Raw genomic sequence first — 27,546 nt, 5'->3', positions numbered from 1 at the left:
AGCTGTTGCAGGGAAAATCATTTCCAAAACAGGACAAATGGGATCTCCAACAAGCAGGCAGTGGTGGAGGTGTAGATGAAGAAATCAGTGGTGATTGTGATGATGAAGATGGTTGCGGAGGATCTGGAAGTGGAGAATTCAAAAGAGTCCTGAAAATTACAGACCGTAAGCCCATGATTCTGTTTCCTTCATGCATTTAAACAGTGAATTGACATATTTTCCACTAACATACCACTGAATTATCTTGGAAAAGATGTGAAAAGTTTTCTGCTTAGTGTTTCCAATATTTACAGGAATAGGCCTGCAATTATAGGATTTCTGTGAGCACGGCATCAATATGACCATCAGTTTCATCATAACACATGTTAAAATATACTTTGCATAATACAGAGTTAACACATTATTTAACACATTATTTTTGGTCAAATAATAGGTATAAAGTGACATGTCCCTCAGAGTTACTACAAAAGAGATTTGGAAGTCAAAAAGAGAAACTCTACTAATTTTTGATGGAATGGTGGCAAACCATGAGGTTTAGTGCAGGTAGCTGCATTTCATGGAGAGCTATCAGAACCAATGCACTAAAGCACTCAAAATAATGCCACTGCTGTTTCATATGCATCTTTCCACTTTTGTTACAGTTTTGTTTTTATGTAGTTTGGGGTTTTGTTGGGTTGCATTTTATTTTTGTTTTGTTTATTCTCTGAAACATATTTGTAATAATTTTCGTTAAAAATCCTGTGGTTGTGCACTTGAACAACATAGAACTCCAACCATAAGGAAAATAAGTTACTACTTCTCTGAATCTGGACATTTTTCAGCATGTCTTATTTCTCTTCACAGTGTAGTAATATCAGCAGAGATGGTGGCAATAGATGAATTTTTTCATCTAAACTCCATTTCTACATTTTGCAATTTTTTCCTGCATTTTGTATTATCTATATTCACTGAATTTGAGGGTCCTGCATGTTTTCAGGCTTAGATGCGAACCCCAGATCCTTTTTGACTTGACAGTAAAGAGGCAATTTAAAAATTGTAGAGAACCTTTAGTTTTCCATTTCTTTTTGAACTGCTGGAAAAATGTGACAGAACATTCTGGGGCATGCCTTAACAAGTCAGTTCGGAATCACCCTAAGATCCTCTTGCACTGACACTTAGTCTATACATTTTCAAGTCCTACTAAAAGTCTAGATGGGATTTTGAGTGACATCCAAAAAAGTTTGGACACTTACTCCCTTACAGTGCCCTTGGAGGTTTAACTTTGGAGAAAGAAGCTAGGAGTTCAAATATTTAAAACCAGATGTTCTTTTTAATACTGTATATATCTTATATCTATTTGATAATGACACACTGTGGTATTGAAGAACTGTAAAATAGTTTTAGAATGTGACTAGAGCTATTATGAAAGTATTAAATGACAAAAGAATTTCAAGAAAAGTGTATTTTATTTCACTCTTTTCTACTGCATTAAAATTTTCTTCATGTTGATATATTTAGTGCAATCTTTTCAAAATGTCAAAATTATAATTAGCCTTCATATTCTCTTTATACGACATCTTCTAAATTGCTAGAATTATAAGCTATGTGTTAGGCATAGTAAAATTTGCATGTAATTCTGTTTCATTTGAACTTTTTCTAAGATATTATAGAACAAAAATATAAATTCATACTGTTCGATATTTTGACATAAATCTTGAGCTGCTAGTACCTTCCATGAGCTGTTGTGATTTTATGGATTTATTCTGGCATGCATTTCCTTTCTGGAATTCAACTTAAAAGTTGTCTTTAATGTGTCCCAGAAAGTCCTACTTAGTTCTCAGGCGTCAGATAGGGACAACACAATAGTTAAAACATTCCATTTAGTAGAATTTTGTTACAATGTAGGTCAAGATATTTTTTTTTTTCAGAAATCACTTGTGTCTTTAAGTATATGTTAAAGTGTATGTTTAAGATAGATGAAACAGGTGTTTGAAAAATTTTTCTATTGCATCACTGTGATATATGAGTAAGACTCTGGGAATTTAAATTTAGATTTAAAATGGAAAACAATATATTTTAGTAAGAAAATAAAATTATTTTCCTGAGATTTAAGATTTTATGTGAGGAACTAGAATTAAAAAAAAACAAAACCAAAAAACCATAACAAGGATTCAGGCTTATATTTTTAATATCTGTATTTTACATATATTTGTGCAACATATGTAATTTTGTGTAATTTTATTAGCTTTGGGTGACTGGTATCAATTAAAAGCTAAGTAAGATTTTCAGCTCCTCATTTTTAAACTGAAGAGTTAGATTCACTATGATGATATTGCTTACAGCTCCTTTAAAAGTATGTCTGAATTTCAGGTAAGCCTACAAGTTGACCACAGTATGTTTGATCCTCAGCATTAGCTTCTCTATGGAGTTATACAGTTAATGTCAGTTTTCCTTACCAAGAAACTTTCTGCATTCTTTTACTTCTGGACAACTTTGCTTTTTCTTGTAACCAGCCAGGAAAGAAAGAGGGATTGCTCCATATTTTTATCTATAGTAGAGTCTAGAAGTCCCAGCCATAGCCCAGGCTCTCTTTTTAGTAGCTTCTGCAGACATTTTTACCAAGGAGATAATCCTGTGTGCAACAAACGAATGATCTTAATAAGCTGTTCAAATACAATACAGAACCAGACCCTTTTATTTCATTGCTGTGTATAAAAATCCACCTTTTTTTGACGCCATGTCATTGCCTTCTGGACATGTGTCTGATCTGCAGACCCAGAAGGAACTGAGAAGAAGAGAGGGGATGTACTTTTGCCAGAACAAACTTGTACACATTTTATGTGTATACACATAGCCTATGAAGTGAAAGATTACTTGTTTCCACACTCAGTGCTAGAGATGTAAGAGTTGATTTCATTTGGTGCTGAAGACTGACAAATGTGTGGTGACAGCCTTTAGTCTTTAGAAGGCCATTGAGGAGATCTGGAATTTGTAACACAGAAGCAATAGCATTGCAAAAATATTTGAAATGTGTTATATTTTGAAAAAAAATTATTTTTCCTATCAAACAGTAAACCATTACATTATATTCAAGGTTTCAAAATGCTACAATTGTGCTGACTGGTTTGCTCTTTCATAAGTAGTTTTAAAATATGGTAAATCAGTGCAGTTATTTGAAGAAATGATACTAGAAAGGATAGTGTACTTTAAATGTATAAAATAAACAGTAGTATAAAGTCTTGACACTTCATTTGCTAGTTTTATTCTCCTCTAACCTGGAAGCTCCCACAGGACTATTTCATGAGTCACAATGAATTACCTCTTTGAAACCCCCTGCAGAATGCAGCAGTAATAACAACAAATACTTATCACCTACATATTGATTTGCATCTGTTTTCAAATAGCTCTGTGAGGAAGGGCTAATCCAAATATCACTCCACTGAGGTTCTCAGTAGCATCTATCAAAATTCTCATAATACTTCTGGCAACACCACTGATTCTCAGAAAAGTGCTCAACCACTAGTTTGTCTTTCTTCGCTCATTTTAACGTGCGACACACGTTTCTTTACTGCAACCAGAGATCTCCTAGTTCAGGGCTCAAATATGCAGAAATATAGAGGATATCTTTGTGCTTAAGATATACATGGGCAAACCTTGTCTCCCACTTTTTTATTTTTTTAAAATCTCATCTGATAGTCATCCTCTTTGAAGAAAGAAGTCTCCAAAATGTTTCATTTCTCAGGCTTCCTAATCTGTAGATTATTATTTCCTTGTTCAAATCATGCTGTAGAGGTAAAATACCTTGGAAAAGGCTTTATGTTGTGATCTTTATATAAATAAACCTGTCTACACCTCTTGCCTGACATTATACTGCATTCTCAAGTCCCAGACATACTTTCTCCTCTTTCTGCTCCTTCACCCACTTCAGTATAGTTACTTTTCTTATGGTTAAATCTGATTCTAGTGGCATATTCTGGGTCCAAAACTATTTAAAGCTGGCAATAAAATCTCCATTATGATGTTTGCCATCTGTTAAATTCTTTTAAACTCTCATCTACATTCTGTTGCCTCAGTAAAGTAAGACATCCCTTATGTCTGAGTAGGATTTCGGGTTTTATTTACACACAAGGGTATTCTTCCTAATTCCTGAATGTTAATGTGAGGTGTTATTCAGGTGTCTTTGGAAGGGCTACATGACTTCATAGTTCACTCACTTCAGAACATCTCAATTCTATTAAAAATTAATAAGAAAAATAAAAGTTCTTGCTGTGAATGCCACCCTTGGTCTAAATATTGCACTGATTTTTAACAATAATATTCTAATAGGCTATTTTTAATTGAGAGGCTAGGGGGATCTCACTCTTCCTTTTCATATAAAGACTATCATAATCTGGGCTCTTTTCTCTCATATCCTTGTCTTTTGTTGAGCTGAAAATCATTTGAAGAGAAAGATTTATTGCAATTAGTACATTCCCATGAAAAACTTGCATTTCCAGATTAGTATTCACTTTCAGTAAGAAGATATATATTGTTGAGGTATATGAAGTTCAAAGATTTTTCTGTGTGCATGATCAAGTGTTGGCATAAAAACACATGATGATATAAATTATTGAAACATAAACAAAGCCAAAGGATAAAAAAGTTCCAGTGATTTTCACTGAAAGAAAAAAAAATTCCCAAAACCACTTTTGAATTCCTAAGCATAAACCTTCACCAGCCAATGAAGTTTGAACAGGTAAAGTTGCCAGATATATAATAACATGAAGCGCTGTGGTGGGTGGACAGGTGCCACCAAACTGCACAGCACAGTAAGGGCTTCTATGGGAAAATGAACTCCAGCTCAGCCAGAGCCAATTCAAGCAGTGAAAGAAAAACCAAAAGGATTCCAATTAAAATGCCTTGTAAAAACTGAGGAAAGTTACATTACAACTTTCTTATGCACTATTTTGCAAAATGGTGTGGCCTGCATAATAATACTATGCATTGGAAAAAAAATAAAATATTATATTTCAATTTTTGGTTGTTTTCTATTTAAAGAGTATCTTTTCTCTCTCAACACATTTTCTCGTGAGTCAACATTTGTACTTCTTGAGTGATGAATTTAACCTGAGTAATGGATTGAAAATGTACTGTCGGGTTAGATTGTTAATTCAAAGACAAATAAGGGGAAGAATTATGTAAAATTTACTGAAGGAATTTGCACAGAGATATAGTCAGATAATGTAAAATATCATATTTTACAACAGTATGCTTTTTGCCTCATATTAACATATTACATCCACATGAAGATTTTTATGACAGCAGCTATCAAACACAAACAAAGAAGCACAATTGCTCTTCAAAGGTTTTAAGTTATAATGTTCAATGAGCACACCCACTGGTCTAAAACAACATATCAGAGTAATGCAATTATTACAAACAATCTGCATTAATAACATGGAGTTATATTTTGCTGGGAATTACCATATAATAATACCACTAATTCTGAAGTTACCAGAAATCTGGAGCCTTTTAATACATGTATTATGTTATTGAATGAATGTATAAATATTTTCACTCACAGTTACCAGTAAAGAAACAAACTTCTGGCAAAGTACTGATGTTTATTGCTTTCTCATCCATTCTTTTATATTTCCTGAGGAAAATTAATAAGATAATAGGTGTCTTCGCTACTTATCAACATAAAGAATGTCCTAAATGCTTTTTTATTCCCACAGCAGTAGAATGAAAAGTAGCCAGTGCCACTCTTACAAAAGTGCTATTGTACAGCACCTGCCTGTTGAACAAGTTTTATTACTTCCTAGTTTTTAAAAACTTCCAAAAAACCCTTCCTGCCTACTGCTTTATGCCTCCCAAACTTGAGCACAGAGGATATGCTTCAGCATGTCCTTCTCTGCTCTGGATCCTCTTGTGTAGACTGTAGCTCTTCAAGAGCTCCTTTTTGGAATAATCAGAGAAACACAGAGTATGGTATTGTGTGGTCAAGGTATAATGCAGGTCGTGTATCATCTGAACTGGTATGCTATACATCAGAATAAAGCTGTTATCTTGGTGGAGATACACACTTTATGTGGTAATGGATTAATAAAAGAGCAATTTATCAGCCTGGAGAACACTAAGGCTCCAATTAACTCCTCTCCATGGATTTATGCATTTCCTTCTAACTTTTCACCAGCACGGACATCCTTCAGGATATTTCCTTTTATAGAGAGAGGGAGAAAAAAACCCAAATTCTTGTGGTTGGTCTTCCAGATATGTAAACACTTTAAAGCTTTCAATCAACAAGTTACATATTGAATGAAGAACTAATTCACCATTTTCTTATTTCATCAAAATTTTATGTCAAAAAGCACAGAAACAATTACAGAGGTACAGAAAGCTGAGTACAGATACAGTCCTTGCTCAAATTGACCTGACAGTGAATGTCAAGTTTCCTACTGTGGACTGTAAGATTTAATTTTGAATGGTATTCTTAAGAAAGGTGGAGACTAAAAACACCTTCTGTATGGAAGTTTTTGCCCTGCAGAGAGAAAGCCTGTATTCCCTCTTTAGAAATGGGGTGGATTGTTTTGTGAGTTCCCTCACTTCTCACTCCTTTACAAGAATCTTTCAAACATGTCTCAAAAAAAAAACCACCAGCTATAAACAGAAATTTTAGATGGGGATTACAAGCACACTTTTCGTGATAGATCCATAAGGTAAAAAAAAAGCCGACATTCAATTGTATCAAATGTGTTTGGAACAATCACTAAATGCCAGTTCTTCTAGCTAGGCAAGAAACAGTTATCCATATCCATTCCACAAACACAGAATAAAATGTGAGTATAAATGCAACTGGTTTATGTGATACCATAGAAGTTGTGTAATTCACTAATCCTATCCCCTCAAATGAGCCAGTAGAAAACCGGTTCAGGCTAATCCTTCAAAAAGCAGCATACTATCCCAAGTACATTGTTTCCTACCTTTACCTGTTGTAAGTGTCTCTCTCTGGTGCAAAGACTGTTCAGTTATTTGGATAGAGTAAGAGATAATAATCAGGCTAAGTGTCTACAGCTATGGTTAAAGCCATTCAGCTGGCATATAGAACAAAACCAGAATAACCATTTCCGTGACGTCTGACCTGAGCTAAGGTCCTTTATTTCCCCCCTAAAAATACTTTAAAAGTTTCATGATTCATCCCATTAACAGAGAACTTTGAAAATTTCATCAAGGAACAATTCTTAAAAAATAACTGTACCATCATATTTATTTTTTTTTCGGTACAAGATATTAAAACTGCTTATCTATTCCATATTAGGTTATGGACTATTTATTTTTGCATGTGCATCTGATATATGCAAAATCAAGGCAAAATACACTTCTAGTTTATGCAAAGTATAGTTAATTGGAAAATAATAAGGCTAATATGTTAGGTTTGAAATTAGTTCTGATTGACTTCTTTCTGAGTAGGCATAATTTCACTGACCTCATATGAGTTTGTATTTTCCAGAGAGACCATATAATAAGTTTAGTTGGAGTTACAAAGTTCTAATTGTATTTTTAAAGGCATTACGTTATATTATTACCACTGCTTCTGAAGTTACCAGAAATCTGGAGCCTTTTAATGCATGTCTTATTTCACTGAACCAATTATATAAAAAAAAAAATTAATTAGTCATTGATTATAATTCAATAAATAAATATTTGTTAATGTGTTCTTTTAAATGTGTTTCATAATAATGCATTAAGGATTCAAAGAGAATTTTTTTTTTATAATTCTTCACTGTATTCAAACCACATTTACTGTTTTATCAAATACTTTCATTTATTCAGTGGACAAGAATTTATATTGTTTTCCTTTATACAAAATAAAAATGAGCAGGTGTTTTCCTGCAAAGATACATTCCTTTTAGTTAATTGTATTTTAAATCAATCTCTATCTCTAAGTGGTGATGTCTAATCCTCAAAGACCTGAGAGCTTTTACTTCAAATAAGCCCTCAAAAGTCAATGTATTTTTAAAACCAGATCTAAATAGTCACTTTCATCTCCAGTTACCCTTATGACTGATTTTATCTTTCTATAAATAGAAAGGAGATCTTTCTATAAGAAATTCTTCATAATTTTGTAGTTTTCTTTTTAAATGTCCATATTTTAAATATGTCCATGTTTAAAATTTTTTTTTGAGCAGCATCTCACATACTGCCTGTGATAGCTTTTATTATCCACTTTAAATGATTCTTTTAATCTTCCAGTTCTACTCTACTGACCAAAAGCTTTAAAATGAGTTTTTTTTTTTTTTTTGTGGAATTTAACTGGTTTTATTTCTTTCACTGAGAGAAAATACAAAGCTAACCTCTATGTAGTTTGAAAATATGATCATATTCTAGTAACAATTCCTTGAAATTATCAGATTAGCTACTTCAAGTTTACAGTAAAAATGCTACCTGTTACCATCCAAAATCTAAACATGAGTACTGGAGAACTCTTAGAGCCTACTGTGTATTTCCTTTTTTTTTTCCTTAGAATACAATCCTACTTTAATAACAAGACACAGAGACAGGACTTTTCTTCATGAGCTAAAAAATTTAGGCTTCTTTTATAGTCACTGAAGAAATAAACACCTATCACTGAAAATGAGTAAACACATGAGGGCACAGTTCATTAGGCCTACATAAAGCATGTCTGTAAGATGACAAGTATGTCTTAAAATCCTTGTAGGATTGTAAAAGGACAAGCTTCAGTAACTTAAATACAGATATCTGAAGTTAGTTAGAAAATGCCTTCCCAAAGTTAAGTTCTTTTGTATTCACTCTGGTTCTGATTTAATACCGATTTTTATTTTTATATAAGGGTTAAAAATCTCTCAATGTACTTCACAGCCTTATGGTCAATATCACCAATGACTTCTTGCCATAAAAAATAGAGGGAGCACTTGCAAATACAGCTAATAAGACCTGCAGGACAGAATTCATGCTGTCTCAAAGCCCTAGTTTGCTGGGACAAGAAATCATTCCTATTTTTCATCATTTGTGATGGAGAAAATGGCTACTGATGAAAAAAGAATTGGGAATGTCTGTAAATCCCAAGGTATGTTTTGTTATCAAACTGTCTTGGAATTTTTTTGACCTGTTTCTCCTTTTAGATTTTGAACACAAAACTAAATGTAAAACTATAACAACCCAAAACTTTCATAGCCATTACATGAATAAGGAATTATTTTACTGAATCAAAAAGGAATTGTAAAACACTTTTTTAATCTACTTATGAAAGAATCTGTCCTTTTTCAAAGTTGTGAATCATATCAGACTGTTTGTTATCTTTCTATTTCTTAAAGAGACTGTAACCATGATAAATGTCACACTTTGATTTACTCAAAGGTGATTTATAGTCAAAGGTAGCTCTTTGGCCTGTCATGCATCTTCAGTCTTTATTTTATTCTTTTAGAAAATCAAAGCATGTGTGATCTCCCAAGAGTTCCCTTTGCAACCTGTGCAGAGACTTAAATTGGATTAGTTTCATATTTGCATCTTCCACTATTAATGATTAAAACTCCAGTGCTTTGGCTAATCTGCTTCTCAGTAATTCATGCTCAAACCATTTGCTAACTTTTAAGTAAAAGAGAATCAATTAATTTTTGTTTGTTACAGAAAGGTAATGCTATCTTTCTTTTTTTTTTCCCCAAGAAACAATATGTAAGGGAGATACAAGCTTAAGAAAGATCTAGATCTTAAAATCTGCAAAACTTCTGTGAATATGTATATATACATATATATATATATATATATATATATATATATATATATATATATACTTATATAAATCATCATGAGTTCCCTAAAAAAGAGTGAAACTATTCAAAATACTCATTTACGACCTCTATTCTGTAAAATAATATAATATATCTGGAAGGCAGAAAATGGACATTTCTTTTTCTTACTATATTTAAAAGGGAAGTGGTTAGATATAATTCCAGTTTGGTATAGGATTGTGATGTCTCATTTCTACAATTAATCCAATAATAGGCACTAGTGCTGATTTTAAGTTTCTGGAATGAAATGTATGGAAAAGATTTTTGCAAGGCAAAACCTAGACCAGACTAGTGGAGGGGTGGGACTCTGCTGCTTAAACATGCTGTCATTTTAGCATGTTTCTGTATGTCATCACTGGTTTATTTTAATTATATGAACTCTGTTTCCAGAGTTCAGGAGCTAGCTCAGATTTATTAAACCTTATACTTTTGATACCTACATTTGGATAAATTTAGCTGGACATAAATTCCAGTTGTTGGGTTTTCAAAGGTTGGCTAAGTAGAACAACTTCCCCAGATATTGGCCAGTAGCAGTGAGGTTAGACATGCTTAACTTGAGTTATTTTCCTTACTTAGAGCCCCATTAAGCAGACACTTCTCAAGGCCAGTAGATGTGCTTGAGGAAGGGAAAATCTCCTGCTTCATTGTGATATACCCAGTTTCAGAAAGAGAGGGTTATGCCACAGCTCAATAGACACAGACTTCATCAAAGCATCCTTCATGGAACCACGGAGTCACTAACATTTTTTATGTCAAGCCCATTACATCTCTGAAACATGGATCTTTTCTCCCATTTGGATTCCTTTCTCAAGTTCATGCTGCCTGCAGTCATCCCCAGGTAAATGCTTTTACAGCACAAGCTGAATTTAGGGCCTCCTGAGTAGCTGCTACATTTCTCATACAGGCATATGATTTGGGCTTGTTATAAACATGGAGAGACCCTAAGGAAAGTTAGGTCAGATTTCTAGAAAGGACTGGAAACCCTTGTATTTATTTTATTATCACTAATGGCCCAAGGATTATGCACGTAAGTCAATCAATGTCATTTTAATTCAGGGCCAAAATGCCTCTGAGACCTACCCTGGAGAATCAGAAATGTGTCCTTGAGAACAGGAATAGGATGAAATAAAATATCTAAGGATGAGAAACCACCAAAGAGAGGATTTTTTAAGGAAAACATTTGATTGAGATGTCCAAATGAGAACAAGTCTGAATAGAGAAGGATGTAAGAGAGAAATGCAGAAATGTGCTTGTACACTACCTTTACAATGTCTCTTCCACCTTATTTCATTTTTTTCCACAATGTTTGTAATCTTAAATAGAAATGCTCATAAATGTAAGTTGCTATCTCTGAAGCCAAAGAGTGGATCCTGTGACCAGCTTTGGGATGTTGGAAACACAGTTTATGGCACTTGCACAGCTGATAGTGATGTAGAAAATATAATACTCTTAAGAGAATCTTATGGATTGTTACAGTGACATTTGGAAAATATGTCAGTTGCTAGAGTGGAGACAGCTAGCTGTAAAAAAAACGATTTTTGAAATGTCAGGGAGCAAAACCAGAATGTGGGAGTTATTCTAAAAGGAAGCAGCTACATATGAGCTAAATAGCTGCAAAATAATAATTTACTACATACTGTGTTGTTGCCTGGCATATATAAACAAAGTCATCAGAAAAAAAAAAGAAAAAGAAGGGACTATTATTTCCCTAATAAAATTGTTCAGCAAAAGCTGGTTATGGACAAAAATATTGATCATATATTGTGACCTGCGGAAGACCCTGAGATTTATTAAAAAATTTATTATTTGTTAAGGGTTTGCTAATTAAAAGTGCACATCAGGGATTTTCTTTTCAGTAGCTGAAAATGCCTACTCATATATTTAAATGAACATAATAAGGGACTTGAATAGGTTTGTTTCCAGGTTGCAATTTGCTTATCTCTGGTAGTTCCAAGACTTAGGCACATAAGACACATGGGCACTCCTCAAATCTAGCAAATTGAGAGTACAGACTCATTTGCAAATTAATTTAGCTGAGAAGGTGGTCTCTGCTGCCCACCTTACCCATCCTCTGGAGCTGTTTCTCTTCCAGCCACTATAGCTGAACCACAGATGATGCTATTTAATGCAGACCAAAACTTTAAGGCAAACTGTCCTGCTGCTATATATTAATACAGATGTGCAGGGTTGATTTGGCTGATTGCCAGAAAGCCACTCAGCTGTTCTCTAACGCCCTGTACTCAACAAATAATAAAAAAAGTGTGATAAGATAGAAGGTTTCTTTTGTCAAGATAAAATCAGAAAGATCACTTACCAATTAACATCACAAAAATGAAAAGACTCAACTTGAAGAAAGTTAATTTCTTGCCAATTAAAATAGAGTCAGACGGCAAAAACCAAACAGCTTCACCCCCATCACCCACTTCATTTAAATCTCTATTACTGCTATATTCACAGCTCTTTTGCCTTATTCTGACATGGAGTGTTGAAGGGGTAATAAGGAGAGGGCATTGATTGCAGCCAGTTCATGACAGTTCCCTTCTGCTGCCTTTTCTCCTCACATTTTCTTCCCTGTGCCAGCGTGGGTCCTCTTCAAAAGCTGCAGCTTCCTTCAGGGCACATCCAACATGAAGCCCTCCTCAGGCTGCAGTGTGGTTATCAGCTCCTCTCCAGATGCTGCAGGGGAATCTCTGCTGTGGTGCCTGGACCACCTCTTCTCTCTCCTTCTTCTCTCACCTTGGTGTTCAGGAGGTTGTTTCAGTTTCTCTCATTTCCACCACCCTCACCTCCTCCTTCTCAGTGATAAGCAGAATTTTGCTATTTTTAAAATACATTTTCCCTGAGGCACCACAGTCCTGACTGGTGGGACTAAGCACCACTAAGTGCCCTGTGATGGATCTGCTGAATCCTGCTGAAAATGCCTGTGTCACCCATGAGACATCCAAGCCTCTCCTCACAGATGCCACCCCTACAGCCCCCACTGCCAGCACTGGGCACATAAACCCAGTGCAATTGCCCACTGGACACTGGTGTGTCAGATAACGCAGGGAAGTTCTGTCTTTATCAAGAGGGAATTGCTTTTGGAAGTAGGGCCAAAGGGCCAGGCCGAGTTTAATGAGCCAGCTCTCTGGTGAGTCCTGTGGACTCAGCTCAGAGTCTACACACACCCAATGGTTTGGCCTGCTGAGGGCAAAATATCTTGTTTTTTCTACAGCACTCTCTGCAATAAGTTACCAAGAATTTGCTTGCAGATCTGCTTATGTACACTCAGAAGTTCAGTGGCTCCTGCTTCTGTACCAAGTATTTTGATAGATTCGGATCAGGTCCTTTGAGACAGTCACTAACTACCAAAATCCCAGTTTTACTTTGTGAAAAATGGCCCTGGGATTGATTGTGTTAACAGTGTTAACAGTTCCCACAAAAAAAGGGAAAAAATCAACAGATAGTAGAAAAAAAATGTAACTTCTCACGGCCTGTGTTCAGAACCTCTGTGCCCTTTCAGGCTCTTACAAGTACATTGAGAAGTTGCTGCTTCTGCTTCCCAAGATCCACGTCTTATTTGAATGCACTGAGCAAGATGTGTGATGCATAATGACATAGAATATATAATAGAAAAGGAAAATATAATATATAATTAAAATATTGTGATTAAAAGCTGTGAGCTCAGTAATATTTTTATGAAGTTATAAAGTAGTTTTTCTTGTAAAATTTCAAATATAATATTCAGTTAATTAACAACTCTCATCATCCTCAAATCCATAAACATTAATTTATTTCACTGTGTAGCAATTTCTAAAAAATTTAAGTCATAAAATGTAAAAGAAAGTGTTTAGATATGGATTCAAAAAGAGAACAATCAGATTTTATTTCTCTTCTAGTTAGTGCTGCCTATTGCCTTCTTTCTTCCTTTTTTATAGCTCCTTTTTCTAATTAACTACCATTTGTCATTTTTGTCAACTGACATATAATTAGAAGTCATTATGTAGGATACTAATAGCCTTAGAAACAGTTGCCTCACTCATAAACTCTTGTGTCCAAATGGCCACTTAGCAAAGAAGTGGATTTTAATTTCTCACCATTCGTTACTATTTCAATTGCTCTAAACAGAATAATTGAAGAATAGCAGGTGCCTTTTATTTCAGTTCTTTAGTCTTGTTTCTTACCTTACCTTTTTAAATAGCAGTGTTCTTTCACAGCAAGAAGGCAATTAATTCTTCAGTATGCCAGAAGATGCCACTGTAGCACTCACTTACAAACAGTAAAGACTGATGACAGGGGAGAAGGACATGAATATTATCAGATACAGCATCTGATTTATTGCCCCTGAGAAGGTATTACTGTGAGTATCCTAAAAGTACAGGGTCTTAATCTGCTGAGAGAATGAGATTCTGCAACTTTTATTTATTTTTTATAAAAAATAAATAAAAACAACTACATATTGAGAAGTAAAGGAAATAGTTATTTTATGGCATAATTTCATATACTGCAATCCTAGTCCCGTATTTGCTTCCTTGGATATTTATGTGCTGCAGCAGTATACCAAACACTAATATGAGTACATGTTCTTTCTCCAAAGGATTTTTCTAGAAAGGATTTTCCTGGTGTTTAATATACCATATAAATCACTTTGAAAAAATAGTGCTCTTAAGTTGCTATTTCATTTTCTTCTGTATCTAGTTAATCGCAGAGAGGTTTGAGATCATCTGTCTACTTCAGAGGTTTGTGTTTTTTTCTTATACTTTAAAAATTCTCATAGTGAGCTAACCCATCACTAGTTTCAGAAACTAGGTTTTCCCTCAGGTGATAAAGAAACGGGGCAGCCAAAAAATATTTCCCCAAAAGGTCTACATAAAAGGATGCTTTATTTTATTTTGATTTATTTTATTTTAGGAACAATTTGAACACTTTACCTCTTGAAAGCTATGCTACTTGCTGGTGAGGGAAGAAGGGGAAAGAAGGTTTCTATGCGACTCTATGATGGCCAAAAAAGGTCCAAATTGATAATCTATAAAGAATTACAATAGGAAGAAGCACTTTAAAAGCACTTCCTTTGAACAAGCTCTCAATTAATTAATTGTTTGTCCTCAGGGTGCCTACATAAGAAAGCAAGCAAAGTGTGTGTGTACTTCAGTTTTCCAATGGGACACTGCAATCCACTGTCAAATATGTCGTCAAATGGACAATCAGAATGCTGTTGTGGAATTTAAGTTGTGAAGGTTCTTCTGCCACAAAAGGTGGAAAAATTACTAACAACCACTGCACAATGCTAATTCTATGCCATGCATTTTCAATATTCTCTTTTTTTTAGTTAAAATTTAAAGAACTCATATATTGAGATCAAGCAGGTTTATCAGCTAGAATTTAGAATTTTTCAGTCCTTGTGACTGTCCACCAGAGAGGCATTACCTCATTTACTATAGGTCCTTGAGCCTGACCCTTCAGCAAGTTGTTGTGTGGATGTCTAGCTGGGACATTTTATTCACAAAAATGCTGTGAGATGGTATCAAAAGCTTTTCTAAAATTCCAAAAACCCATGTTTACTGCCTTCCCTTTGTCTACTGGTCAAAAGTGGTTTGTTTCCACATCCAGCACATCTGTTCAGCCTGCTCATTCTACTCAGTAGCTCCACTGGTAGTAATCATCATTTTAATGAAATAACAGAATTTGTCATCAGAACTCATGAGTTACCACACAGACTAAAAACCTGGTCGCTGTGCTGTGGCCTTGAAAGGCACATTGAGCTCCACCAGGTGGTGGGGAAATTTGGGATGTCTTTTACACTGCAATTTAAGCCTTCTCACCTATCTTCAGAAAGCACTAGCTGATTGGTCTGTCCTTTCAAATTTCTCAGGAAGTATGTAGGGAGGAGTGAGAAAGGATATTTAGTCAAGCAACAGATTACTGAAGAGTTAATTTCTATGAGGCAAAACCAACAGCTCACATAACTGCCCATTGTTTTTTTGATTAAACATCTATAGAAAGTTTTTGCTGAAACAATCAAACGACTTGAATACACCCATGAAATTGGTGTAATAATAACATATGATCAGTCCTATGGATTGAGCATTAGTGTTCTTACTGGACCCATGGGTAAAATGTTATATAGTAATTACACTTGGAGACTTTTTGTTTTTCTTAGTATCACTGTAAAACTTTCTTCATTACTTCTCCACAGCATCTCATCTTTGCATCTTTTTGTTTTGTGAACACCAAAATACACCCTGAAGTTGAGCACTTATATTTTTAACTTATAATTGCATAATTAAAAAGTGAAAGTGCATGTTAAATGCATCAGCAGAGTGCATTTTTGGCAAAGAAGGTAAAGTATATAAAATATGTATCCCATCTGTTACAAATGTAGGGTCTTTTCATCAGTAATTACAACGATTTTATCTGAAAAACAGGATTTATTCTACTCTAAATAGAGCTAAAAATAACTGTGAATAAAAGTATATTTGGAATTAAATAGAATCCACATAAAACCTAATTTTGATTTTAGCAGAAACTAACTTAATTTCTACCACAGTCCCTGGGTTTCGTGTTTACTCATGTTCCCATGAATTATTCAGACTCACCAAATATTAGGTGGGAGGCAGAGCACAGTGTGGCTGAGGCATTTAGTATGCAATAGAGAATTTTTTGATGACTCATAGGTAGGGCCAGTGATAGAGGCAGTGAATATTATGTCACTGTGCACATCAGCGTTGCAACAAGAAACTGCTTATTCCTGTTTTGCTTCATTGAATTCATCTTTATCTATAAAAAAGCATGATGGATCTAAAATCATTTGTGAGGAAGCATTTAGTCACAGCTGTGCCCACATCTCTTTTTGGAAAACATCACTGGTAAATATTATGATAAAATGTTGGAAGTAATTGAAATTAAAGTCTTTGATGGACCACTTCTGAATATTCCTTTTTATGAAATAATGTAAATTTCACTGTTTAGTGAGTTGACTGTGCCTGGATTTCATGTGCCCACCAAAGTCACTCGATTATTTATCTCCTCAGGACAGAGAGAAAATAAAAGTTTTGTAGGTTGAGATAAGGACAGGGATAGGTCACTCACTGATTACCATCAGGGACAAAATGAACTTGACTTGGAGATACTATTAAAATTAAATACCAAAGAAATCAGAATAGGGTAATTAGAAATGAACCTAACCTTTAAAACTCCATCTTTAAACAGCCTTTAAAACACCAACCCTCTTCCCTTCTTCCCAGGCTCAACGTCATTCTTTATTTTCTCTTCCTCTCCTTTCACCAGCAATGCAGGGGACCAGGAATGGGGGTTGTGATCTATTCATCACATGTCTCTGCACTCCTTCCTCCCCAGAGGAAGGATTCCTCACAGACTTCCCCTGCTCCCCTCCATGCATGAAGTCTCTTCCATGGGGCGTATTCCTTCAGGAACAGGCTGCTCCAGCATGGATCCCCCACGGAATCACAAGTCCTGCCAGTAAACCTTCTCCAACAGGGGCTCCTTTCTCCATGGGCCACAGGTGCTGCCATCACCATCACCTCCTTTAGGTATCCATCTGTTCCAGCATGGGCTCTTCCACGTGCTGCCAGGGGATATCTGTTCCACCAGGACTTGCTCAGGCTGCAGGGGCACAGCCCGGCTCACAGGCTCTGCACAAATGGGCGCAGAAGGGAAATCTCCGTGCCAGCACACAGAGCCCATCCTCCTGCACTGACCTTGCTGTCTGCAGGGCTGCTCCTCTCAGATATTCTCCCTCTTCTCTCTGGCTGCCATTGCAGTGGGGTTTTTTCACCATTTTAAAATAGCATTATCCTGGAGGTGCTGGCCCTGTCACTGATGGGCTCTGCCTTGGCTGCCTTGGAACCAGCTCACATTGTCTCTGCCAGACAGTGGGAGAAGCTTCTGGCACCTTCTTACAGTAATCACCCCTGTAGGCCCCCTGCTACCAAACCCCAGTGATGCAAATTCAGCATATACTAATGTTTTATTAAAATACAGCAGAAATACAAAGCAGAAAGCAAGAGAACATGAATGCACCTTTAGTTAAATTTTATAGTGCATTATTTTGATAATCAGCTAAACCAGTAGTTTTCATACAGGACTGAAGTGTGGTCAATTAACATCTTTTATTAAGGTTGTGGGAGGGAATATCTCACAGCATCATGTATGGAAGCATGCTGCTTTTTCAGACTGTGATTTTTCTCTGTTTTGTAGTTGTTTGTTTTAAAAAGTTCAATATTTACCAAGAATGCCTTTTTCTTTGAATTTTCCTTTGCTTTGAAAGATATCATGTAAATGCATTCTTAGATTGTATACAATTTTTTTAATCCAGTAATTAAGTCAATATTTAAAACTGTAAATATCAATTATTTAAATGAATAGTATATTTAGCATACTAGAAAATTTACCAATTAGGAGGTTATGTAATCCTCAATCTTGAGAATGGCCATTCTCATATTAAAATATTAAAGACAAATATATTCTCTAATTATCTATTCTTGCATGCAATAGGAATCCTTTTTTTTCTTCTCACAGAAAACTTACAATCATTAGCATGTTAATTTTCCTTATATTATCTGTGATTCGTTTCTACTGTGAACTAAGTGTTTAGTGAGTCTTTCTTCAGGTTTGTGTATACTTTCACAAGGAATAGAAACTGACACTGAAATAACACTTTTTCTTTTTTTTTTTTTTAAATTAATGGCAGTACGCCTCATTATTTTCCTGAGTACAGTAAGAAGCAAATGGCAGATTTGTTTGTTTTGTCCATAATTCAGAACATCTGTCTTGAAAGTGCTCTGTCCCTTGGTTCTTTTTTCTAAAGTATATTAGCAGCATTTTTTCTCACCATATCATTCGCTTTCTACTGTCTTCTCTGACTGTTCCTGGCACAGAAAATTTCAGTTTCACCCATTTATCTGAAGCCAACTATTAGCTCCCCTTTGGTCTGGGGACCAAATTTCAGTGCTGTCATTTTATGCACAAGGAATCCCTCATGCTGCTTTAACAAGGTTTCACTGAATATACATTGCTAAAATTAACAGCTCAAAAATTGGACTTTGAATAGGTTTGAATTTCCTCTTGATTATTTTAAGGCATTTTGTTTCCTTTTATTCCACTTTTATTGTTACAATAATTTAAAATTTTCAAATTTCCTCCACAACAATATGCAACGCTAAAAATATATTTAAAGGCCATCTTCATTTAACCCCATGACTCATGAAGCTCTGCCTTTACAAGGACAGCAAACCAGAAACTGATCATTTGAGACAGCTGACACAACTTTAGCTACCTTAATCCTTTCAACAGACTTTGGGAGCAGAGAGAAGTACAGCCTTGGTCATAACCATTACTTTATCTATTCCTCTTCCCAAGTTTACTTTTAGAGTCAGTGAGAGTAAGGGCAAGAAAGGAGGAAGGGGATATTACATATTCTGGTATTACCATGCATTCGTAGGTGAGCAAGAACCCCCATTCCTAAGCCAAAGATACTATCTCCAGCTTTTGTAAATATCGTTATAAAAAGTTATTATATTGATCATATTGTTGAATTCAGCGAATAAAGAACACAGATATCTGCTCTCTTCCTTCTCTTAACCTATATGAGCAAAAACCAGTTTTCTGCCAAGAAGTTTAAGAACTGAAGGAACAGCTAATGGATTTCTGCTCCTTTTTTCATACTTTCCTGTGACAGCGAAGAATCAAAAAGTACTCAGAGGCTGGAGACTGGTTTTGTAAAAACGATCCGATCTTGTGTTTTTCTTTTATGCATATATAGCTGAGCCATACAATATGTAGAATGAAAATTGTTGGCTTGTTTGGTCTGAGTACCCTTTCCTTTGCGAAAAGCAATCAAATTATTTTTTTACTACATTTAATATCAAATATTGTTTCCTCCACTAAATTAATTTCAACTCCCAGGCTCTTGTCCTTTAATTATGAGGCCCAGTAAAATATAAATCAATAAACTACTGAAGATTTAGTTTAATAAACTGTATTGGAATTATTTTATTCTTTACATGAAAATTAATGTCCTATTTATAGTAGTGGTTTTGCAGCATATATGAAATAGCGTACATTGGCTAACATCATACGTTCTTTTTGCTTTATACAGCTTAGATAAACACACAGTATGATACCTTATAATAAGAGTTAGACAATGCCTTTCTTACATGAACTAGGTCCAGACTGAACAGGAATGTATTTTTTAAGAGAAGACATTCAAAGACTGAAAACAAGAGTGGCCTTTTCATACTTTAAAATTATATTAATTATCTTAGGCATATGCTGTCTGATGAAACAATGTAAGAGAAAAATGATGAAAAAAAATAGAGAAAAGATTATTCTGTTTTACTAGCTCATTATTGAAAGCTTTTGCTTATGCTTTTGTCTTCTACTAAGTTTCCTATATCATGGTTATCATCACAGGGTGAAAAATAACCTTAAGTTACATGGTATAGTCTGACACATCAGGTTTGCTTTTCGCGTCTCTCCTCATGGATGGACTATGTGTGTACACTGGAATTTTTAATTCTCTGCAAATCAAGGTCAAAGAATTGTGTCTCACATCTGAAGCATGAGAAGCTGTGCTTCTGATGCCCTTTATGCAGCTTGGCTGAGGATGTCAGTAAGAGTGATGCTACTGAGAGGCCAGACTAGAACTGCATATTTTCTTCTAACAGCTCTCCCCTGCCCAGAATTAAACAGGTTATCTGTTGTGCTGGATTGGGCTGGGACAGAATCAGTTTTCTTCAGAGAGGTGCTATATTTTGGATTTGTGACCAAAGCTATATTAATAACACAGCAATGTATCAGCTTTCAAGCGTCAAGGCCTTTCCTGCCATTCACAGTGTCCCATCACCGCGGGGGCTGAGGATGCACAGGGGAGGAGCCACAGCTGGAACAGCTGATGCCAAGTGACCAAAGGGATATCCCACATCTCTATGGGGCCATGCTGAGCAATGACAGCTGTGGAGGGGGGAAGAGGCAGGAAGTGGAGGGGACTTTCAGAGTGATGGTGTTTGTCTTCCCACTCTTGCATGGATTCCTGCTTTCCTGGAGATGGCTCAACACCTGCCTGCCCGTGGGAAGTGGTGAATGAGTTTTGCTTTGCATGTGTGCCCACCTTTCACACTTTCTGTTTAATTGTCTTTATCTCAATCCATGAGTTTTCTCACTTTTACCCTTCTGATTCTCTCCATTGTCCCACTGGGGAGGGATGAACTAGAATCTATGTGAGGCTGTGTCTGCTGGACAGGGTTAGGCCACACACTCGTAAAAAAATTTGTCTACTCCCTAAGTGAATACATTGATCTTATCTTATTTTCCACATATATATTTAATTTGAAATCTTGAAGACTGATAGGAATGAATATATGGTTTGTAACTTTGATCTGTGTTGTCATTAAAGAGAACTTTTCAGTGGAATTGTGCTTAGTGCAGTTTTCTAAATTGAAAATAAAATTATACTTAACCACAATGTATGTATGCAGTGCTTAAAATAAAAAAGTTTAAGGAATGCTAAGCCTGCTATCCATCACCTTTTCACATTACTCTATAAATCTCAGTATACAGTTTAACATCAAAAGAGAAGATAACTAGATACTTTTAAACTCCTGCAAAATAGAAAAGTGATTAGAGAAAAAAACTGCATTCAGATGAGAGCATTAGAAATAAGAAAGGGAAAAATGGATACGAGGAAGTACTATGGTCACACTGTTATTTCAGAGAAATGACTGTTCCTGCTGGTGAGTTTCCTATTCAAAACCAAACCAAAACAAATCCCTAAAATGCAGTGCGGTATGACATTGTCTAACATACATAATTAAAGAAATACAGTCTTGAATAATGTATTTTAGATGTATTTTCATCTTTTCTGATAAGATCTGTAGAGATTTTCAATTCTTCCCAAGTGTTAACTTTCATTGCCTACAAAATTAAGAGCTGATCTTTCTTTGGTGAATAATTGAAATAAAATGTCTGCAAAGGAAAATGCAGAAACAGAAGATGTTAAATTAGTAAGCAGTGGATTTTTTTTTAACCAAATCAATGTACATCTTTTCTTTTAGTGACATTTATAAGCCATAATTGAGTTTTAGGAGCTTGACATATTACCACTTCACATCTGAGTTTTAGCAGGTATTTTTTAGAATAGGCTGTAAGCCTAAGGTACAAGACAGTATAACTTGTTTTGATCTTAGACTAATTTCAGAAACATCATTTCTCTGGCACATCATCTGTTATAAACTGAGAAGAAATCTTCCAGGTGGATCTGCTACCAATAAGGGATGGTTCCAAAGAAGAGCAATTCCAGCCTTTTAGGAGAAATCTTTGCTTTTTCTAGAGAATGCAATAACTTTTCATTATCTGGTCTCTAAGCCTTTCCTGTTTTATTTATTGTTTTATTTGTTTGGGCTCTTTCTGTCCATTTATGTAACACAGAATGTGCAACAACTCACTTGTACAAGTGCTTCAGGGTTGTGAAAAACATCCTGGTCAGAGCACAGGTGTTTTCTACTAGTAAATCACTTTATGGATCTCATCATCTCACCTGTAATTCCAGTATTGATGTTGGCTCTTCAGAGACTATTGTGCATGCACACATGAATACAACCAACTAGAAATTAAATAATGTACTTCCTTCTCTGTTACCCCTTTGTTTTATTTCAAGTACAGTAAAGCAGTACCAACCTTGTACTCCCATGGTATTAAATCACATTTCCTACTTTAAACTTCAATAAATCACCTAATGCTTCAAAGTCTTGCATTGCTTGTCTTACTCTGCCTTATCCTTAATAAATAGTTGTCTGTTTTCTAGGCTTTTACTCCTATAACTCCCTTTTCTGTAGCATTCTTTCTTATATTCCAGATTACTCTTAAAAAAATAGCCCTTATTCTTAATCCCATTGAAAGACTTCTCCTGTATCTGTTCCCATTTTTTTTATCTTGGTTTTGTAGTGACTGTTGTGATTTTAGCATTCTAGCATTTTTATTTTGCTAAAGTATGTTGATTTAGAGAATCATAGGAAGGAAGTAAGCCTTTACTAATTAATGAGAACTAGCATCTAAAGGAATAGAGCCACTCCTAAAAAACATTTAGTCTTCAAATTTTTGTGATTAGATAAATTAGATAAATTAAATTTTATATATTTTTATAATTCTTAAAGGCACATATGGTAAAATTTAGTAACAGTATTTTATTTCTGTAATTTCTGAAAATTTAATATAGAGCATTGTTGTATCTGCCTATATGCTGTATAATTAAAATATAGGAAGACCCTCCACAAAATGTATTTGGTAATAAATATTAAGTGAGTGTAAATAAGAATTTACACTCAATTTAAATACCAGAATTTAGGATTAATACCTTGAATATTTAAAAATTGTCTGATTGAATACATATATTTATGATGGTAAAATCACCTTGTCCATCACCAAACCTAAAGAGTATTAGACAGATCAGTCTGAGAGCAACAGAAATCTCCAAAATGTAAGTAACTGAGTTTATCTTATTTTTGTATATTCCAACATGGCCCTATCCTTACAAAACCTTTTAAACCTATCCATATCCTAGAGAAAGGTCTTCAAACAAATGAAGTTATTGATGTCCTGAAGTAAATCTCAGTGTACACAGTGCCACTAACACACTTTTTTCTGAAGTATCAAGTTCCAGAGAGAAAAGACACATGTTAACTATATCAAGAAGTATAAAAACCTTATTTTTAAAAAGAAAGAATTACTTGAGCTTGGATAATCTGAAAGGACATATATTTATATGGATATGAAGTATATTATTTGAAAAGAAACGTCCTTAATTTTCAAAACTGTAATCAAACTTAATAGTCCTATTATACATTATAATTTGAAGAGCATAATATATTCAACCTTTATTTCTTTTTCTTTCCATTTTTAATTGAATATAAGAGCTGCATCAGTATAAAACTAAAAATAAAATAACCATTAAATTATCTTTTTATAAAAGATAAAAACAAGTGCATTAAAATTTACAAATAAATATAAATTTAAGTATATTTTTTATTTATCTATCAGAAATAAAAACCCACAAATGGGGAAATTTTAATATTTTAATTTGTAGGTTTTTTCTTGTTTTAAGGTGCTGGGGATTACATTATAGAAATTAAATGTGACAAAAAAATACTCTTCTTTTTAGTTCAAAAGTTCATAACTCAATGATTTATTTTCAAATCTAGTGACACTGATTAAGATAAAAAAATTGTAATTTTATTTAGGAAATGGTATTTTTTTAATATTTTTTCCATTTTTCCATGAGTTTAGCATAATGGCCTTTGGCTAAAGGTGCTAATCCAAAAGGAAAGACTGCATAATAGCAGACTCAGAAGTATATGTCAAATTAAAGTCAGTGAAAGAATTTAGTATTTTCAGTTGCAAAGTTTGTTATAGATAGATTTCTTGTTGCTTGGATCCATGTTGATCTGTAGGTTTAGTAGACTTGAGAACCTTGATATAACCTGCATTTTGCAAACATTTAAAAACTAAATTAATTCTGACTTCTTCTAAGGTTGCAATGAACTCATGTAATTTAAATATGAATGAGATGGAGCATTTGCTATAAAGTATTTTGCAGGCTGAAAGGGAAGATCTTAATTTAATATGCTACATTTAATATCTAAAAATTTTCAGCTTGTAAAATTCATTTCTTCCTTTCTTTCGATCCTTTAAAAGGGTAAATGAATGGGTTATTCAATCAGTGGTGCTATAATTGTCTCAGATTCTATTACAGAGAATTTTCTATTTGCTGCTTAATCTCTGTCAGGATTCTTTTCTAAATCCTTGTCTTTGAACAAACTGGTTACATTTTTTATTATATTTACACAAGTCTTTAAGCACCATTAACTTACAAAGAAACCAAAATAATGCAAATATATTTGAAAATCTGCTTTTCATGTAAAAGAAATATTTCTGAATTAAATAAAAGTAAATCCTTCCTAGAACCATTTTCTGGCTCTTGAGTCGTTCAGTATTTGTCACAGTATTATAATAGTCTTAGTGATGTTTTTTCCTGGTTTTAGTTGCTGTTCTTTCTGCTGATAAGGAGTGGGTTGCCTAGAAGTTGAAATAAGAAAAAGTCATTTTTCTGACTAGATAGTCATGTAGACTTGTATAGACATGTTCAAAGAAACCAGTTTCATATATTGTAATTGCCTTGAACCCTGAGCCTTCTTGCCCTCCTTCAATTTCCTCTGTCCTGTGCGAGAGTGAGTGAGAGTCTCGGAAGGGATTTGGCTGCTGCTGAGGTCAGCCCAGCACACATACATTGTCAGATAATTGCACTTATTCACCCAGTTATAAACGCTACAGAATACCTAAAGCCCATTCCAATGACATTTCCATTATTTTTTTTTTTTTGTCCATCAATTTCTACGTAGCTCGTGTGTAATTTGTCCCACAAGAAAAATTCTGACATGTTTTGCATGACAGCAACACATCATTGCATGATTTTTCTTGTTATAATAATGAACCCTGAATTCTTATTAAAGAGTGACTTAAGATCCTACCTAATGTTATTCTATGTCTTTGGCTACAGGGAAAGGATAATTTTATTGCAGCTTTTATTTTTCTTACGAAATAAATAAGCCATATGTTGTATCACACTAGAATGTAACTCTCTGTAGCCCCTGTAAGGTATTATGCTCTCATGAATGCCTACTGTATAGAGAAAGATCTTTTCCCTGTGTTGTAAAAATAATGTCCAAAGTTGCAAGGCACCATACTATAAAAATTCCTAAGTTTTATGCTCAGAAAAAATTGGTGCTTTTCCACTCATCAGCACTTTTATTAATCCTTCTCTCAAATATATAAATGAAATGAAAAATCCAAATTTTATTATATGTTTATATATAATCAACTTTCAGTTCAAGTGTTTAAGAAAATATGAGAGAAATACAGATTTTTAAAATTTTTTTCTTGTTCAAACAATGAATATAAGTGATATAAAGTTGGATTTGTCTCAATTTAAAGGTTAGTTCCTAAATTTAGAGTACTCTAGGTTCACTTTGATATTCTATCAAGAAAATTGGATAATTCCAAATAAAGTTTTCTTGATCAAAAACTATGGAATTAATACAACCTGGATTAATTTTTCCCAATATGTAGCTATTTTTCTATGATGACAATAGAGAGACTCTAGATCACTCAGAAAATGGAATATTTTCCCATTAAAATCTGGCTTTATGCATAAACCTGATTTACAAAAAATATCTTACACATTTTAATAAACTAGGATTCTTATAGACTACATCCTCAGAGATAATTGTTCACCAACATATGATTTATTTTTTCAAAAAATGAATTAAATTTCTTTCTGAAAACTTTTATGTGAGTTATTAAGCACTGTATAGTAAAATAATAGAAAACACTGGAAATAATATATTTTAACTTCTGACGAACCAAAGGGATTAAGAAAACCTTAACATGCAAAAGAGTTGAGTTCAACTGATAAGCAGATTGTGGATATGTAACATAGAAATTTATTTTTTGTAAAGAAATGGGAGATTTCTACTTCCAAATATGTGTGATGAGGTTAGCGATACGTAACAATACACACAAAAGCTTTTTGCTTACAATTTTTGGTTGGTTTGGCACTATTTTTTTGTCAAAGAAATTGTTGTGGAAACTACCTGCATGTAAAGCACTGTCTACTGGTTCATAACAACCTATGCTTTTCCACCAAAGAAAATTCCCATATTTAAAAAATAATGACTATAATAACGTGCATGCAATGCATTACATAACTATGCATAAAAGATTTCAGTCTTCTTTTTTAAAAAATGGCTATGTTTGTATTTACTTTATCAAACTCTGATAGTGGGGATGCTGGCCAAGTTTTCATTACTAACATCTGAGAAGCCCTTTGAGAACTCAGTGTTTATATAAATTTTCTTAGCAACACTGGAGAGCTGAATCTCAAGTACATTCATGAGGAAAATTCTAAGAACATAACTAAACAAATGGAAAGTTATTAATATCTCGAGACTGTTTAATGTAGTATAATAATGGCTCTGTGTTATTTTCTTCATACTTTTGGTATAATTTTTCATTTCTAGTCTTGCAGTATAAACATATATACTTTCTGTCTGTTCCAGTAAGAACAATTATTGCAAGAACTAATAAATCTCATCCACTCAGTTTCATTTTTTATCCTGGACAGACATTTTTTACCTGCTCAGAACTCAAAGTACTCACATAATTGATTACAAAAGAGATTTCTAACTTAAGCAGGAAACAGTCTTTGCTGATTTGCAAGGATAAACTAGGTATTAATATTACAAATGTAGAAGAATGTTTTACAAGCTCTAAGGGACTCCTACAGATTTGACCAGTCAATTATCTGCAGTCTTTTAACTGTCTAAAACAGCTCCTCAAAAAAAACAGCTGTCTCATCTTAAGAGTGAGGATGCCCAATTGAGGCTGTAGAAAGAAATATGCCTTTTATGAATAACATGAGTTAATTCAACTATGAAAGAAATAAACTCTTAAAATATGTTTATTTTTCCAGTATTTAATTTATTGTTGTGTATTTTTTAACTAAGTTTCTGTTGAATACAAACCTTAGCCTCTAGTAAAATATTTCTACTTACATTGGCATGATGAACTTACAGCATCTCAAAAATGTTTGCATTAACTTTTGCAAAGCAGCAATATGCAATTTTTCATTTTTGAAATAGTTTTCCTATTACAATATCTATTTAAAAGCAAAATAACAGACAATGCAATGAGATTGGGAGACTAAGAACATTACTAGGTATCAATTAAGTAT

The 27,546-nt window shown here is 34.2% G+C and overlaps 1 protein-coding gene across 6 annotated transcripts in view; it reads left to right on the top strand.

Annotated features, from left to right (window-relative positions):
* The window catches only part of GPC5 (glypican 5), a 584,277-nt gene that overhangs the window by 305,597 nt on the left and 251,134 nt on the right, over window positions 1-27,546 (top strand). For 5 of the 6 annotated variants that reach the window (XM_086880902.1, XM_086880903.1, XM_086880901.1 and 2 more), the window contains one exon: window positions 3-165. In XM_086880902.1, the coding sequence (XP_086737028.1) occupies window positions 3-165 (163 nt within the window). Of the gene's footprint in view, window positions 1-2; window positions 166-20,599; window positions 22,508-27,546 lie in introns of those variants that run through there. The other variant, XM_086880904.1, reaches the window with a different exon arrangement.

Source organism: Cyanistes caeruleus, chromosome 3 (genome assembly GCF_971803275.1).
Source record: "Cyanistes caeruleus chromosome 3, bCyaCae1.hap1.1, whole genome shotgun sequence".
NCBI lineage: Eukaryota > Metazoa > Chordata > Aves > Passeriformes > Paridae > Cyanistes > Cyanistes caeruleus.
Note: the sequence above shows the minus strand (reverse complement) of the source record. Positions and strands in the feature narration are given on the sequence as shown.